Source organism: Bufo bufo, chromosome 4 (genome assembly GCF_905171765.1).
Source record: "Bufo bufo chromosome 4, aBufBuf1.1, whole genome shotgun sequence".
In the NCBI taxonomy this organism is placed as follows: Eukaryota; Metazoa; Chordata; class Amphibia; order Anura; family Bufonidae; genus Bufo; species Bufo bufo.
This window is the reverse complement of record NC_053392.1, coordinates 536043409-536061393: the sequence shown is the minus strand read 5'-3', so window position 1 is coordinate 536061393 and position 17985 is coordinate 536043409. Positions and strand designations below refer to the sequence as shown.

The 17985-nt window shown below is 41.5% G+C and overlaps 1 protein-coding gene across 1 annotated transcript in view; it reads right to left on the bottom strand.

The window, feature by feature from the left end:
• The window catches only part of SNAP25 (synaptosome associated protein 25), a 153200-nt gene that overhangs the window by 68634 nt on the left and 66581 nt on the right, over positions 1-17985 (bottom strand). The window contains exons 2-3 of the mRNA XM_040429889.1: positions 16570-16698; positions 11543-11584 (exon numbers count right to left, since the gene is read on the bottom strand). Coding sequence (XP_040285823.1) covers positions 11543-11584; positions 16570-16641 — 114 coding nt within the window. The 5' untranslated portion in view covers positions 16642-16698. The remainder of the gene's footprint in view (positions 1-11542; positions 11585-16569; positions 16699-17985) is intronic.

Here is a 17985-nt window from a genome sequence, read left to right as displayed (position 1 = left end):
AGACCTGTCACCACAAAATGCAGTGCAATCTAAAAATACCATGTTATAGAGTAGGAGAAGCTGAGCAGAATGATACGACTTTTGTGGGAAAAGATTCAGTAAAATCTGTTTTCTCTCTGGTTTTTCTACCTCCTGTGAACAGCTATCGATACAGGAGGGAAGTGTTTTCAGTGACAGACAGCCATGTCTGTGCACACTTAGAGGGAAGGGATGCAAATGAGCTCTTAACAAGCTCTGCCTCTAATGCCACCAGATATAAGGCAGCTATCCTATAAGTCAATGTTCAGCTCTTAAAATAAGCCTTGAGACATGACTTGGATATTAAATAAGCCAGCATCTCATCTGCAGACAGCTGTTTCAGTGTGTTTGCCCCTCATCAGTGCAGAGCAGAGAGTACTGGCTTAACTGGGTGAGAGGCCTGTGTCCAAGCAAGGGGGGAACTAGCTCTCCTTAGGGAGAGAGCACCTTAATCAGTGTGAGGAGACTTATAGGCCATACATGCTCCTCTGGAATTCTGGGAGGGAAGGGATGCAAATGATCTCTTAACAAGCTCTGCCTCTAATGCCACCAGTGCACACTTATACACAATTCTATCAATCACTGTTAACACCTCCTCCCTGTACCAATAGCTGTTCACAGGAGGTGGGAAAGGCAGAGATATAAAGGTTTTACAGAATGTTTTCCCATAAAACTATACATCAATCTGCTCACCTCCTCCTGCTCTTTAACATGCTGCTTGCGGACTGCATTTTGTGGTGACAGGTCCTCTTTTATATTAATATACTGGAATATACTGTACATGGGTCGTCTATTCTTAGGATAAACCATGAATGCGTGAGGACTGAGAGCAGAACTGGTTCTATTCAAATAAATGGGGCTGCGCTGTATTACCAGGGACTGCTGTATGTACCAGTCACTGTGCCTGGATTAACAGTGAAGGGTGCCAGCTTTTTGTGGGGTCCTCACCAATCATACATTGATGGCCTATCGTAGGAAAAACTGCCACAACCAGTTAGTGGGGAATTGTCTGCCATCCTACATAAAGAACAACAAAAAGGGAAACTAACCCTATGGAAACGGTACATAGACGATTGTCTGCTGGTATGGGTTGGAGAACGTCAAGGTCTAGAAGATTTCATTTCTGAGATTAATAAAAACGATTGGAACTTGACCTTTACCAGTACCATTACTACAAATTCTACAAATATTAATTTTCTAGATTTGACTATTTTTATTGAAGAAAATTTGTTCAAAAATATTTTTTTTAAAAGAAACAGATGTTAATGCTTATATAGACACAACCAGCTGTCATTATAAGGTATGGCTGGATAATATTTTGAAAGGACAATTGAAGAGGGTATATCGCAATTGTACAGACATAGGGGACTATAGAGAACAAAGCCAGATGATACAAGACCGTTTTATAGAGAAGGGTTATTCAAAAGAATAACGAGTTCTATCTAGTAGAAACATAGAAGCATGTGGAAAAATAAATATGAAAGAAAAACAAAAGAAAATTAAAGAAGAGAAAGATTTTAGGTTTATATTTTTGACCAAATACAATAATAATGTTGGCTTCATAAAAATGCAGTAAAGAAAAATTGGGCTGTATTAAAAAATGACCCCGTATTGGGGACTGTTATTCCGAACAAACCAGATATAATATATAAGAAGGCGCCAAACCTACGCAACAATTTGGTATATAGCTTTATCCCTACAAAAATTGATAAAGCTAGTAAAAGCTAATTTACATTCAAATGGTATGGTTTCTGTCTTCCTTGTAAGAATCGGAAAAAAGGAAATAAGAAAAAAACTATGGAAACAATTCAGTCTACAAAAACTAAATTGGTTTATACAATAAAGGGTGAAATAACGTGTGACCATATAGGGGTTATCTACTTATTGGAGTGTCCTTGTGGCCTCCAATATGTAGGACGGACCACGAGGAAACTTAAAATACGGATACAGGAGCCCATCAGAAACATCAAGAAAGGTTTAGAAACGCATAGTGTGTCTTTCCACTTTAAAAAAGCGCACAATAAAGACCCTAGTGGATTAAAGTTTGTTGGCATAGAAAGGGTTAAGCAGAAGTGGCGGGGGGGGGGGGGGGGGGGGGGGAGACCCGCTAGCTAGGATCAATGTGAATTTGAGTGGATATATAAATTAGACACAGTTGAACCAAAAGGTTTAAACATCAAATTTGATCTCAAACCTTGCTTGGATGTGCTCTCTATCATAGGGATATGCCTGATTTTAGATGTGTACCTTTCTGTTCTGCTGTAAGCAACATGTGACTGTAATAATGAATGAATAGCAAGGATCTAGTATTTGGATTTTTGAATGAGGGAGGTGTGTAATTTACTAGTGGTTGTATTCAAACATGTGATCGGAACAACCTCCGAAATGGAGGGGATACATTGTGAACGCTTAGAAACCAAGTAAAAGGCGAATAATGAATAAGTATATCTCAAAGGGGGAGAAATTTAGTTAAAGAGTAAGAATTTTTATGTCTGAATAAGTTTTATTCTATTTTATTTTGGAGTTTTTTATATGATATGGGAGGAGTAAAAAGGTTACTCCTGAACAACTAAATTGATTGCATTAAGGTGAGCAATAGAAGCGCCCCTGATGAAGCGAAAGCGAAACCTAGGTCAGGTGAACTGAGAAGGACTGATATGGTTTTGGGATATGCGCATTTGTTTGCCACGTTTGTGAGTATAATAAATACATTTTTATATAATTTTGGTTGGAGAACCTTCACTATTTTTGCGCTAATTTGGCTTTCACAGAAAGTAACTTGGTACAGAAGAATCCTCTGGGTCATGGATTTATATTAACCTATATGCGAGGATCGTGGCCTCAAGGAAAGCGCGAAACCAGTGAAGAGTTAAGAGCAGCGCAGTCCTGTATTGAAACAAATTGAAGTTTGTGGTGGATAACTGTAGTGTAATAAATTTACCCAGACTAAAAACTATCTACATTTGTTATATCCCCAAAAACTTGCATTACCTTCTGGGTGTATTATCATATAATATCATGTAAAAGGTGCACAACGTGGTGTATATATATATATATATATATATATATATATACAGTACAGACCAAAAGTTTGGACACACCTTCTCATTCAAAGAGTTTTCTTTATTTTCATGACTATGAAAATTGTAGATTCACACTGAAGGCATCAAAACTATGAATTAACACATGTGGAATTATATACATAACAAACGAATGTGAAACAACTGAAAATATGTCATATTCTAGGTTCTTCAAAGTAGCCACCTTTTGCTTTGATTACTGCTTTGCCCACTCTTGGCATTCTCTTGATGAGCTTCAAGAGGTAGTCCCCTGAAATGGTTTTCACTTCACAGGTGTGCCCTGTCAGGTTTAATAAGTGGGATTTCTTGCCTTATAAATGGGGTTGGGACCATCAGTTGCGTTGAGGAGAAGTCAGGTGGATACACAGCTGATAGTCCTACTGAATAGACTGTTAGAATTTGTATTATGGCAAGAAAAAAGCAGCTAAGTAAAGAAAAACGAGTGGCCATCATTACTTTAAGAAATGAAGGTCAGTCAGTCAGCCGAAAAATTGGGAAAACTTTGAAAGTAAGGGCTATTTGACCATGAAGGAGAGTGATGGGGTGCTGCGCCAGATGACCTGGCCTCCACAGTCACCGGACCTGAACCCAATCGAGATGGTTTGGGGTGAGCTGGACCGCAGAGTGAAGGCAAAAGGGCCAACAAGTGCTAAGCATCTCTGGGAACTCCTTCAAGACTGTTGGAAGACCATTTCAGGGGACTACCTCTTGAAGCTCATCAAGAGAATGCCAAGAGTGTGCAAAGCAGTAATCCAAGCAAAAGGTGGCTACTTTGAAGAACCTAGAATATGACATATTTTCAGTTGTTTCACATTCGTTTGTTATGTATATAATTCCACATGTGTTAATTCATAGTTTTGATGCCTTCATAGTCATGTAAATAAAGAAAACTCTTTGAATGAGAAGGTGTGTCCAAACTTTTGGTCTGTACTGTATATACAGTTGCAAGAAAAAGTATGTGAACCCTTTGGAATGATATGGATTTCTGCACAAATTGGTCATAAAATGTGATCTCATTTTCATCTAAGTCACAACAATAGACAATCACAGTCTGCTTAAACTAATAACACACAAATAATTAAATGTTACCATGTTTTTATTGACCATACCATGTAAACATTCACAGTGCAGGTGGAAAAAGTATGTGAACCCTTGGATTTAATAACTGGTTGAACCTCCTTTGGCAGCAATAACTTCAACCAAAGGTTTCCTGCAGTTGCAGATCAGACGTGCACAACGGTCAGGAGTAATTATTGACCATTCCTCTTTACAGAACTGTTTCAGTTCAGCAATATTCTTGGGATGTCTCGTGTGAATCGCTTTCTTGAGGTCATGCCACAGCATCTCAATCGGGTTGAGGTCAGGACTCTGACTGGGCCACTCCAGAAGGCATATTTTCTTCTGTTTAAGCCATTCTGTTGTTGATTTACTTCTATGCTTTGGGTCGTTGTCCTGTTGCAACACCCATCTTCTGTTGAGCTTCAGCTGGTGGACAGATGGCCTTAAGTTCTCCTGCAAAATGACTTGATAAACTTGGGAATTAATTTTTTCGATGATAGCAATCCGTCCAGGCCCTGACGCACCAAAGCATCCCCAAACCATGATGCCCCCACCACCATACTTAACAGTTGGGATGAGGTTTTGATGTTGGTGTGCTGTGCCTCTTTTTCTCCACACATAGTGTTGTGTGTTTCTTCCAAACAACTCAACTTTGGTTTCATCTGTCCACGGAATATTTTGCCAGTACTGCTGTGGAACATCCAGGTGCTCTTGTGCAAACTGTAAACGTGCAGCAAAGTTTTTTTTGGACAGCAGTGGCTTCCTCTGTGGTATCCTCCCATGAAATCCATTCTTGTTTAGTGTTTTACATATCGTAGATTTGCTAACAGGGATGTTAGCATATGCCAGAGACTTTTGTAAGTCTTTAGCTGACACTCTAGGATTCTTCTTCACCTCATTGAGCAGTCTGCGCTGTGCTCTTGCAGTCATCTTTACAGGACGGCCACTCCTAGGGAGAGTAGAAGCAGTGCTGAACTTTCTCCATTTATAGACAACTTGTCTTACCGTGGACTGATGAACAGCAAGGCTTTTGAAGATACATTTATAACCCTTTCCAGCTTTTTGCAAGTCAACAATTCTTAATCGTAGGTCTTCCGAGAGCTCTTTTGTGTGAGGCATCATTCACATCAGGCAATGCTTCTTGTGAAAAGCAAACCCAGAACTGGTGTGTGTTTTTTATAGGGCAGGGCAGCTGTAACCAACACCTCCAATCTTATCTCATTGATTGGACTCCAGTTAGCTGACACCTCACTCCAATTAGCTCTTGGAGATGTCATTAGTCTAGGAGTTCACATACTTTTTCCACTTGAACTGTGAATGTTTACATGGTGAGTTCAATCAAAACATGGTAACATTTAATTCTAGAATCCTAGAGTGTCAGACTTAAAAAAGTCTCTGGGTCGCTGTGCCAGGACCTGGATGGATTGCTATCATCAAAGGAAAAATGAATTCCCAAGTTTATAAAGACATTTTGCAGGAGAACTTAAGGCCATCTGTCCACCAGCTGAAGCTCAACAGAAGATGGGTGTTGCAACAGGACAATGACCCAAAGCATAGAAGTAAATCAACAACAGAATGGCTTAAACAGAAGAAAATACGTCTTCTGGAGTGGTCCAGTCAGAGTCCTGACCTCAACCCGATTGAGATGCTGTGGCATGACCTCAAGAAAGCGATTCACACCAGACATCCCAAGAATATTGCTGAAATGAAACAGTTCTGTAAAGAGGAATGGTCAAGAATTACTCCTGACCGTTGTGCACATCTGATCTGCAACTACAGGAAACGTTTGGTTGAAGTTATTGCTGCCAAAGGAGGTTCAACTGGTTATTAAATCCAAGGGTTCACATACTTTGTCCACCTGCACTGTGAATGTTTACATGGTGTGTTCAATAAAAACATGGTAACATTTAATTCTTTGTGTGTTATTAGTTTAAGCAGACTGTGATTGTCTATTGTTGTGACTTAGATGAAGATCAGATCACATTTTATGACCAATTTGTGCAGAAATCCATATCATTCCAAAGGGTTTACATACTTTTTCTTGCAACTGTATATATATAGGCTAGACAACTATGGAGGAACCTGACCCTATCAAGAAGAGAGGTGCTGGCAGAGGCAAAAGGAGGAACAGGGGTGCACAGGGTGGCTTGGGCCTGCCTTCAGTGCACTTAAACGCTCATTTGCATATGGAATAAAAGTACTTTTTCACCAGAATGAAGCAATAGATTGCTACTTGAAAGGTTTCACTACATTTGGTTGAGCTAGACCTACAACACATTGTACCTGGTTTAGGCTACTTTCACACTAGCGTTCGGAGCGGGTCAGTCTGATGTTTCATCAGATGGATCCGCTCCTATAATGCAGACGTTTGCATCCGTTCAGAACGGATCCGTCTGCATTATAACTTAGAAAAATTTCTAAGTGTGAAAGTAGCCTGAACGGATCCGTCCAGACTTTACATTGAAAGTCAATGGGGGCGGATCCGTTTGAAGATTGAGCCATATAGTGTCATCTTCAAACGGATCCGTCCCCATTGACTTACATTGTAAGTCTGGACGGATCCGCTTGCCTCCGCACGGCCAGGCGGACACCCGAACGCTGCAAGCAGCGTTCAGGTGTCCGCTCGCTGAGCGGAGGCTGAACGCTGGCAGACTGATGCATTCTCAGCGGATCCGCCTCCACTGAGAATGCATTAGGGCTGGACGGCTGCGTTCGGGGCCGCTTGTGAGCCCCTTCAAACGGAGCTCACGAGCGGACACCCGAACGCAGGTGTGAAAGTAGCCTTAGCAGTACATTTCCTGGTGACAGACTCTCTTTACGGGGTGAAGCTATCGGGGGACATCCCTGGTGCCTGAGAGAAGCTGTGTTACCCTCTGCCATAAAAGAACTTAGAGTACAGATGTGGACACCATTAATCTGAACAGCCTTAAAGGGTTTCTACCACTTCGTTTTCACATAATTAGCTTTCAGACACTAGCGATCCGCTAGTGTCTGCTCTACCAAACAATCCTAATATAATAGCTTATTGTGCAGCCGTTTCGCCATAAAACAAACTTATATTGATATGCTAATGAGCCTCTAGGTGCTATGGGGGCGTCATTAGCACCTAGAGGCTCGGTCTACCTTCACAAAATGCCGCCGCCCAGCGCGTCCCTCCAGCCCGCCCATCTCCTCCGGAATGCGATCCTCCCTGTGAGCCAGCGGACGAATTCTCGCGCATGCGCCGTGCGCGTCTGTATTCACCGCATGCGCAGTGAATGTCTGACCGCTTTCTGCACAGACATCTCCACTGCGCCTGTTCCTCGGAGCACTATGACGTCATCGGCGCAGGCGCAGTGGAGATGTCTGAGCAGGGAGCGGTCAGACATTCACTGCGCATGCGCCAAATACAGACGCGCACGGCGCATGCGCGAGAATTCGTCCGGTGGCTCACAGGGAGGATCGCATTCCGGAGGAGATGGGCGGGCTGGAGGGATGCGCTGGGCGGCGGCATTTTGTGTGAGTAGACCGAGCCTCTAGGTGCTAATGACGCCCCCATAGCACCTAGAGGCTCATTAGCATATCAGTATAAGTTAGTTTTTTTGCGAAACGGCTGCACAATAAGCTATTATATTAGGATTGTTTGGTAGAGCAGACACTAGCGGATCGCTAGTGTCTGAAAGCTAATTATGTGAAAACGAAGTGGTAGAAACCCTTTAATGCATCAAAAACACATTATAGTAATACAACAAATCACGTTAAAGTGACTATCCTTGCGCAGCTGGTGTCAATGTAATGCTGGCTACATCCAGGGGTGCACCACCAATGAGGCCAGGTGAGGCGATCACCTCAGGCAGCACCCGTTAGGGGCAAGAGAGGGGCAGCCGAAGGGCCATGGGCTGAAGGGAAGGGGTTAGTACAAGAAATTAGCATTGGGAAGGGGGTGGGCACCATTTCCGTTTTCGCCTCAGGCAGCAGAAAGGCTAGGTGCACCCCTGGTTACATCTGTATTATAAACTGCACACTGTAGGCTGGGTCCCTGCTAGAGATTTTGCATTAGGGCCCAAGAGCTTTAAGTTATGCTTTGGGGTGCAATATTAATGTCATATAGCTGTGTGCATGTTAAAGGGGTTGTCCTGCTGTTTATATATTGTCAGGATAGGTCATTGATATTTGATCAGCGAGGGTCTAACACCCGGCAGGGGGCGGCGCTCTATGCGAGTGCAGCTTCCTCTTCATTATACTACGCATCATCTCACTTGCAGCGGCGGCATAGTGTAATTACAAGTACTCACCCACTTAAGTGAATGGAGCGAGTACTTGTAATTATGCTGGCTTCTGAGACGACGTGCAGTCAAATGAACAGAAAGCAACGCTCACATGGAGCCAAGTGTCGGACCCCTGCCGATATTGATGCCGTATTCTGACGTCAGGTCATCAATATAAAAGGCAGGAAAACCCGTTTAAACTTTATTTTAGAGTCACTTTAATTTTCATAATCAAAAATCCCTAAAAAAATTATATACTAAAATTCAAGACCATGCAGATAGAAAAAAAAATCCTCTTTGAAAACAAAAATGTCTGCCCGTCAAGGGGTTAATTAAACTGTATTTCTTCACAAGGGCAATCTACGGTACCACAATTTATGAGATAATGTGATTACCACAGAATAGCACAACACATGGCCGCCTACTAATTTGTTCTTCTCAGGTAATACAATTTCATGGCCAGATGAAGGAAATTATTTTCAGAGGTAATGCAGATTAAATTTAATACACCGAACAGAGTCTACGCTGAATTATATTCTGCGCTTAATCTGATGTCAACAACAAAGGTCACCGGCACCGCTCAATAGGCCTGAAATACAGCTCAGTGAGGGAGTACTGATGTATAAATGAGTTTATTCATAGACTGCCTCCAGTAGGTCATTTTGAGGCTTCCTAATGTCATTTGTACTGGTGTCCTTGTCATAAAAGGATTAAAGAGTCTGTATGACATCATGCGACAAATTCAGCTAACAAAATTAAAGGGTTAAAATCTCTTATGTAGTGTCTCCCAGAGTTCATATACAGCAGAGGAGGTCCCTCCTTCATGATGCCGTTTCATACATCCCACCTGCCCTCGCCTCCCTCCTATCCCTCGCTGATGTGGTCAAGTAACATTGTAGTCTGAGGAAGGAGGCCAGTAGATCCAAGAGATAACAGGTTTGGCGAACACTTGCCCCTACCTGAATGATCACAAATCAAAAGAATGGGGGTCCCATGCTTCCTAGTTTAAATAAAGTGGTGGTCAACAATATCATACAACCCAAAAGGACTGCCAAAGGCAGTGGAGGATAGTGCTTGGCTATCTCAGCAGTCTCACAGAGTTGGACGGAGCGTCAGCGGACACGTGCGACCACCACATAATTCAAAAGCGGGAACAGCAGCTGTGAATAGCAGGGATCACAGCTGTGAATAGGGGATAAGTGATGCTCTTGAGGAAAACCTCCTTTAAAGGCTACGTATACCTTTGGGGGGCAATCATTTTTTTATTATTGCAATGTACTAATGTAAACCTAAAAATCATCTTTTGAAATTACAAATTTTGAACCACTGTCTTTGTGCAGCCTTGAGTTTATATGGTAGCAGGATTAGAATTTTCACTCTGTTCAGCTCTTTATCTCTGACCTTATAAACACTCATTCTAGCTCAATTCTTATATTACTGATAAGAATGTGGCTTAAATAAGTGTTTATAACCTTTTAGCAGTTTAGAGTACCATTCACACAGCTAGACAAACTGTTAACCCTTTGTGACAGAATGGCCCAATATTTTTTTATAAAGACCAATTGAAGAAAATTAATTTTTGCTCAAAATGAGTAATATGTAAGGATGCAACGATTACTTGATTGAATCGAGTAATTGGACACAAAAAAATCATCAATACAAATTTTTTGCATCGAGGATTCGTTTGTGTCATGTGACCACAGAGCGTGAGTGAAGCGCTTGCTGTTACTCACGCTCCGTGGTCACCCGCCGGTCCGAACCGCGCTGCACTGTATTCGGACACATCGTCAGGACATAGCACGCACTAAGCACTGATGCTTTGTGATGTAAGGAGGACAGTGAAGCACGTGGAGAAGAAGATGGAGGAGCTGTGGAGCGCCCCTACAGGAAAGGTAAGTGTTAAACTGGGACTGATGGCTAGGAGTGGAGATGGGGGAGCTGAGTACATGGAAGACAGCTGGCATTGGCATAGGTGGGGGGTGATGTCAAACTGTACTGATGGCATGAGGGGTTATGGCACAGAGGACTGATGGCATGGGGGTGGTGATGTCACAGAGGACTGATGGCATGGGAGGCTGATGGCACATAGGACTGATGGCATGGGGGGTGATGTCACAGACGACTGATGGCACTGGAGGGAACTGATGGCACAGAGCTCATGGCACTGGGGGGCAGATGGCAGAGAGGACTGATGGCATGGGGGGGAGCTGATGGCACTGAGGACTGATGGCATGAGGGGAGCTGATGACATAGAGGACTGATGGCACTGGGGGGAGCTGATGTCACAGAGGACTGATGGCACTTGGGGGGGAGCTGATGGCACAGAGGACTGATGGCATTGGGTGGAGCTGATGGCACTGGGGGATGATGGCATGGGGCAGCTGATGGCACAGAGGACTGATGGCCTTGGGGGGATGCTGATGACATTGGGGGGTGGAGCTGATGGCATAGAGGACTAATGGCACTGGGAGGAGCTGATGTCACAGAGGACTGATGGCACTGGGGGGAGCTGATGGCACAGAGGACTTATGGTACTGCGGGGAGCTGATGGCATAGGGGAGCTGATGGCACTGGGGGTAACTGATGGCAGTGGGGGGAGCTCATGGCATGGAGGAGACTAATGGGACTGTGGACTGATGGCACAGGGGGGGTCAGATGACTTTTTATAAAGGAAAATGTTCTATTAATTAGTTTTTTTCTTATTAGACTACTCTATTAATCATTGGATTAATCAATAGAATACTTCATTACTAAAATAATCGATAGCTGCAGTCCTAGTAATATGCAATCATGATAACAAAAATTACCACAGAAGGTGTACTGTACATAGCATTTAACAGATCTACAGGAAGAAAACAAACTGGAGAAAAAGTCTTTGCACTACACATTGTACAGCAGATTCTGCAGCAATATGAAAATTTCACTATTAGTTAAAGTTACCCTTCAAAGGGTTTTCCACTGTCTGTTCACCTAATTAGTTGGGGTCCTAGAATTAGGACCCCCAGCTATCAGACATTTCTGGAATATTCTGCAGGTATATCATAAATGTCTAAAATCATAAAAGTGAAAAATTTTATAATAAATAATGTATTAAATAACATGTATGACAGCTGAATCCTTAAGAAAAACGGCTCTTACCCCTTCCACATACTGAAGCATTCGGCGGGTGCTTTCCAGTGACTGAAAGGCAAAAGGAAAAATATTTTATTAGCGACTCAAACATGTCTTCTTAAAATGTTGTCAATATTTTTTTTTTATATATATATTTCTTGCTGTGTATTAAAAATAATATTGCAATGTTATCTAATTTTGTATTTTCCATCCAAATATCAAGATTAGGGATGAGCGAATCCACTTCAAATGAAACATCCGAATGAAACAAAGCTGATTCGCATAAAACTTCGTTCTAATACTGTACGGAGCAGAAGCTTATTTCGAACCATTTTAATATGGGAACCTGGGCACATGATCTTAAGCCTGACTTCTTGCTCTAAGGTGTAAACAGGAACTCGGTGTCTGCCTCTGGTTGACTTCCTATGAACTACAGGATGACATCATCACCAATCAAATCACTCCTGGCAGCTCTCAGACGCCTCCCTTCGTATTTCCCTGTATTATGTTGAAGATATAATGTCTCCTTTATGTAAAGGACCAGGAGTGCAGAGATATAGTAGGTGATACAGTGATTAGCTGCAGTTATATAAACCTCCTGACTCACACTGCCTGCCTGTACTATCTGTGTGTACTGACTCTCCGGTGTAGTTCTAGGAGATGCAACTTCACACAGGTCTCTCTGCTTCCTGCATGTAAGAGCTGACAGGAGAGAGAGAGATGACAGGGCAGGGAGGGCCTACAGGCTCAAGCTGCATCACATAGGAAAACATAGAGGGTCTGCATCGGCTCTAATTCGTGATGTTAGATTCAGATTAGTCCTGTTTGGACAAATCCAAACCTTTTTTGCGTTTACATTAAATATAATAAGTTCCCGATCACCTTATTCACTATGTAATGTATTTCTCCTGCTGCGGCCAAACGAGCAAGGCTGCTAGTAATGTGAGACTATGGAAGTATTACGCATGCACAGTTACTGTAAGTACCAGCGCATGCTGAACTGTATTAAAGAACGAATTCGAGCCTGGACCCGGTATGGATTGTGCAGCAATCAACGAACCTGGGTTCTGATTTGCTCTTTAGTACAGTTCAGCATGCGCTGCTACTTACAGTAACAGTGCATGCGTAATACTTCCATAGTCTCACATTACTGGCGGCCTTATTCGAGGCAATACATCACATAGCGAATGTGGCGATCGGGAACACAGTATATTTCATGTAAACACAAAAAAAGGGTTGGATTTGTCCAAACAGGATGATTCTAAATCACTAATCTGTCATGGCTGCCATTACACAGAGCAGTGCAGTGTGGCGAGACCCCCACTCCCCCTCTGGCAAGAAGGGAAATGTAGGATGCATTAGGAAAACCATATCTGAGGGGAGGAGGAATCAAAATGGCTGCCAACCCACAAATTACACATCAAATAAAACAGGCATGCATGAGGCATACAGAAGAGCCTGTATCTTATTCTTTAGAAATCACCTTTCCTGCACTATATAGGAAAAAAAGTCCCGCAGTGCTTCTTTAAGGTTTATTATTAGTAGTTGAAATTCTATTCACACTGACATGTGCGATGCATTACAGTTATGCGCCTCTAGCTCTATCAAACCTCGCTGCTGGGATTCCTGACTACTCTCAACCTGGAAGATTCTGCTGAACAGTCCTTCAGTAGCCGGAGAGAAGCCATATGCCTAACTTCCCCCACAATGGAGCAGATAGTTTAAACATTTGGAACATCAAAGAAAAAAAATCTAAAAACACGTGTTTATTTTTTTCTTCAGGCTTGTGCTTGTAATCTGCTAAGGTCCCCCAGAAGTATTAAGTAGCACAAATTGTGGGCATAAATGTTTTTTTCTAAGAAAGCTTCATTTGTGCAAAATGGTTGGAGCACTCTAGTGCTGCGCCTCTTTTATTCCTTTGTCTTGGGCCACAGTTTCAAACACGCTTTTGGTAGTGCAACACATGAGATATAAGAACATGGGTGACAGTTCACACTTTTCCAGATATTTTCCTTTTATCTTATTCTGATAGCTGTCCCTGTTTTGGAGAATAATGATTAATGGGGCAGTGGACCCTTCAAATGTTTTTGGGAAGTGATTACTGTAAATATGGTCCTTTTTGGGACTTGGTTCTGTATACAGTATATTTTCCATGTTGTAGCAAATCCTCTGCATAAGGTCAAGGTTCTGCATTAATTTTCCATGCTGTGACTGTATCATTTCGCCACTGATGTAAATCGCAGCGCAATATTGTTGTAAGTAACATCATTGTCGAGCTGTAGCCTAAGGCATGCACAGAATTCTAGAAGAGCAGCCCCAGGGAATTTAAAGGGTGCATGTTTATTTCCCATTCTGTAGTCTTCACCTCTAATTGTCAGTTGTTCCTGACCTAGCAGGCAGACACTAGCTACTATTATGTCTCTCATACACAGCATACATGGAGAGGAGGAGATCTTGCTCCCTTAGTTCTCTGTAGCACACATGCAGAAGAAGAAGCAGAATGGAGGACATTATACAGCAGTAGTAGGCAGTGTAGCCATGAATATAGATCTGGGGTGAGACAGAAAATTTACTAGAGTGAGTAACAATGTCAATGAGTGTCTTGGCTTCTCTACCACTTTAGCTGCTGCCTCCTTCTCCTTCCTCCCCTCTACATATACTGTAACCTGGTCTATCAGTGAAGCTGATAATCCATCTGCATCTCTGCCTTTCTGAAAATGAATTTTAGCACTGAATTGGAAATAATTTATCAGTGGAAGAGGTATGGGGAGGTGAAGAGGGGTCTAATAAGTGGAGAAAGAGGCATTTTTCTATAATACAATGTATTACAAAGCTTCTTATCACCACTTGTACTATTGATTTGTGCAGAAACAAATTTAAATGATTATTCTTTAAACTTGCTGCTACTGCCTAGTCTTGAATCTCATTTTGTACTTGTAATCTAAATGGATCCATAATTCTGTGTTACGCAGAGCTCCATTTTCTGACATAGAGCTCTAAATCACCTACAAAGAACTATAGTTAAGATAAAATTCTAGCTACCTGCTGCCACCAGTAGAGGGAGCTTAAGGGCTTTAATAGAATGCAATAATGAACCAGTATGCAGTAGGGTCCTAAGCTTCCTCTAGTGGTGGTTGCATGTAGCCAGCTTGTTATATGTTAACTTGATGCCTAAGTGGGAGTTTGGATGTTTGTTGCCTATAAAGACATTAAAGCGGCATTCCAGCTTTTAGATATGGATGAACTATCTTCCGGATTGATCAGAAATATGCAGAATGATGAGGGGCTGACACCCGGCACCCCTGCTGACTATCTGTTTTTGGCAGCCACCAGAAACGAAACAGTGGACATAGAAGGGAGCAGAAGGCTCCCTCCACTGTGCAGTGGCTGTGCTGGGACTTGAAAACAGCTGATCGGTGGGTGTGGCGGATATTGAGCCTCAACTGATACTGATGACCTATTGTAAGACAGTAATAGGAAAAGTGATTGGGGATTGTTATATTTCCCCAGGATTCCTCTCATATGTGCATTAAGCTCCAGGAAGTATATCTCTCTTCCAGGAAAAGCAGGATGAGATATAAGGAATCCAGGAAAGCTGAGCTTAGCAAAGAGTAGTTTGCTAAGTGCTTTTGTTTAAGTCCTGTTTTCAGGCTGGGATTTTTAAGGAATGATAGGTAGGTTGGTAGTGGGGCCTATCATTCCCTTCCTGGCCAGTACAAGCTTTCTTTGTAACACAGTTCAGGCTCATTACTGGGCTACTAAGGCACAAGAGAGACAGAGCCTCTGAGGAGGCAGAACCTATCTGGGGATACTGTTACTGAGGTTTCCAGCCTCCAAGTGGACATTTACTCCTCGTGTGGTAAAACACATTAAAGTAATTTTGTTTGAGTGGTTGGTAGTAAGCTACATTTCCTGGAGACTTGCATGTTTAGTTAGCGCTCAGATGGGCAGTGGTTGATTGGTAAATTGGGCCTGAATGTCATTTCAGCAATAAAAATAAAGGACAGGCAAAGCCCTGTATGATATGGACTTCTGGGTCACTGCATTTGATGACTTTTGCCTACCTTGCAGAGCTAATTCCTTCACTATCCAGAAGACAGGTCATCAAAATCTAAAATCTGGAATACCCCTTCAATAAATGAATAATCTCAGAATGAAAAATATAAAAAATAACATGAAAAAAATCGACAAGATAATGATCGTGTAATATGCGAATTTTCGTAATGCAAATTTTTATTGCAAATTTTTCAATTGCCGAGCAAAAACATGATTCCTCCCTGCTTTTTGCTTGTGGGCCAGAGTCATAGCACTATATCGAATATATTCGTTTTTTTGAATATTCGTAATATTCTAAATCAAGAATATAGCAATATAGCGAATTTTCGGAAAAAAAAAAACGAATATAGAGCAATTTAGCTAATATAGTGCTATAATCTTTTTTTTCAATAGTTGAAATTTTTTCCAATCTGGACTTCAGATGAGAAAAAAATTACAACTATTAGACAAAGAAGATTATAGCACTATATTAGCTAAATTGCTCTATATTGCTTTTTTTTTTGAATATTCGCTATATATTCTTGTTTTGGAATATTACGAATATTTGAAAAAACAAATATATTCGATATAGTGCTATATATTTGTTTTTTAGAATATTCATAATTTTTTCCATTTAAAGTCATTGGCCCACAAGCATGAAGCAGGGAGGAATCATGTTTTTACTCGGCAATTGAAAAATTTGCGATAAAAATTGGCATTACGAAAAGTCGCATTACAAAAATTCGCAATAAAAAAATCTCGAATATTCGAAATTACGAATATATATCACTATATTCTAAATATTAGCAAATTTTCGAAGTACCTATATTCGCGATTCGAATATTCGTGATCAACACTAATATTGATCAACTTGAGCGTATCCCTGTTTGTGAACAGCACCGACCTAAGAATTTTCTGCTATGTACAAGATTTCTTCATCGGCATAAATGGCGGTGGCCCCATCAGTAGAATAACAATGAAGTGTATATAATTCCCCATTTATACCCTGATACACTCACCTCATCAGCCAGCTGGTCGGCACGCCTCTGCATCTCTTCGAGCTCATTGCGCATATCAGCGTCTTCTGCCATTGTGAACTGGTGTGTGCTTTGGGATTGGGCAACTTGCAGCGGGGGACAGCCTTAGACCTTTAATGTAAAACATTAAAATTGATTAATACATGAAACATTATAATTTACTAACCTCTTTCATTATTAACATGATGATAGATTTAGCGGTTAGACATGTACATTTTTTAAACTGAATATTTAAAGAGAACCTTTCACCATGAAAATGCAATTTAAGCTACATGTTGTTATAGAGCAGGAAAAGCTGAGCAGATTGATGTACAGTTTTATGGGAAAAGATTCAGTAAAACTTTTATTTCATTCATTTAAATTCCTGCTCATTCTGGGCTTTGAAGTCCAGGAGGCGGTCCTATCAGTGATTGACAGCCTTCTCTCTATGACTGTGTATACACAGATAGCTGTCAAGCACTAATAGGCCCTGCCCCTTGACTTCAAAGACCAGAATAAGCATAGATAGATATAAATGAGTAAATTACAAGTTTTACTGAATCTTTTTCTATAAAGCTATACATCAATCTGCTCAGCTCCTCCTGCTCTATAACATACCGCCTGCAGCCCACACACCATGTTCCATGTCACAGGTTCCCTTTAAGAGTGACGAGTAATCCACAAACCATTTAGTGCATTAAAATCCATTTGTGCAATTCACCTCTTCTCCTATTTCTAAACCAACAGAATCAAATTAACTACCGGATATAAGGATAAAAACAGCTCCATTTGGTATATCTGCCTGTATTTCTTCAGCCACCAATTTCTGCATTCTCTGGTTGCGCAAAGATTATCATTTTAAATGTGCAAATGGATTTTAATACATTTAATGTATGACACAGTTCCTGTATGGAGTCCCCACATCTTCTGCAAGAAAATACCTAAGTAATATGGATTCAATCAAACAGATTTCTCCATATAACTAGTACAGCCATATGCAAGTGGTCTCAAAGAGTCGCATTGATATCTATAGTTAATGTTAATTTTTTCAATACATTTTTCCAAAATTATTACACATATTAAAATCAAGACCCGTGTATTTTTTTGTCTTAAAGGAGTTGTTCACTCCATTTATATTGATGGCTGTCCTACAGCAGCTCTGGAGCCAGAAGAACACAACTTCATCCATTGTGAAGAGGATGGAGCTAGATACTGCAGCATTGCTCCAACTGATGTGAATGGCTGCAGTAACCAGATCTGTCCACTAAACAGAGGATGGAGCTGTGTAGTTCTGACACAGCTGATTGGCAGGGGTGCGGGGTTCGGATCCCCCCAGATCAGTTATTAGTGACCTATCCTGAGAACAGGCCATCAGTATAAAAGAAGTGGAGAACTCCATTACGTCATTGTACACTGTAT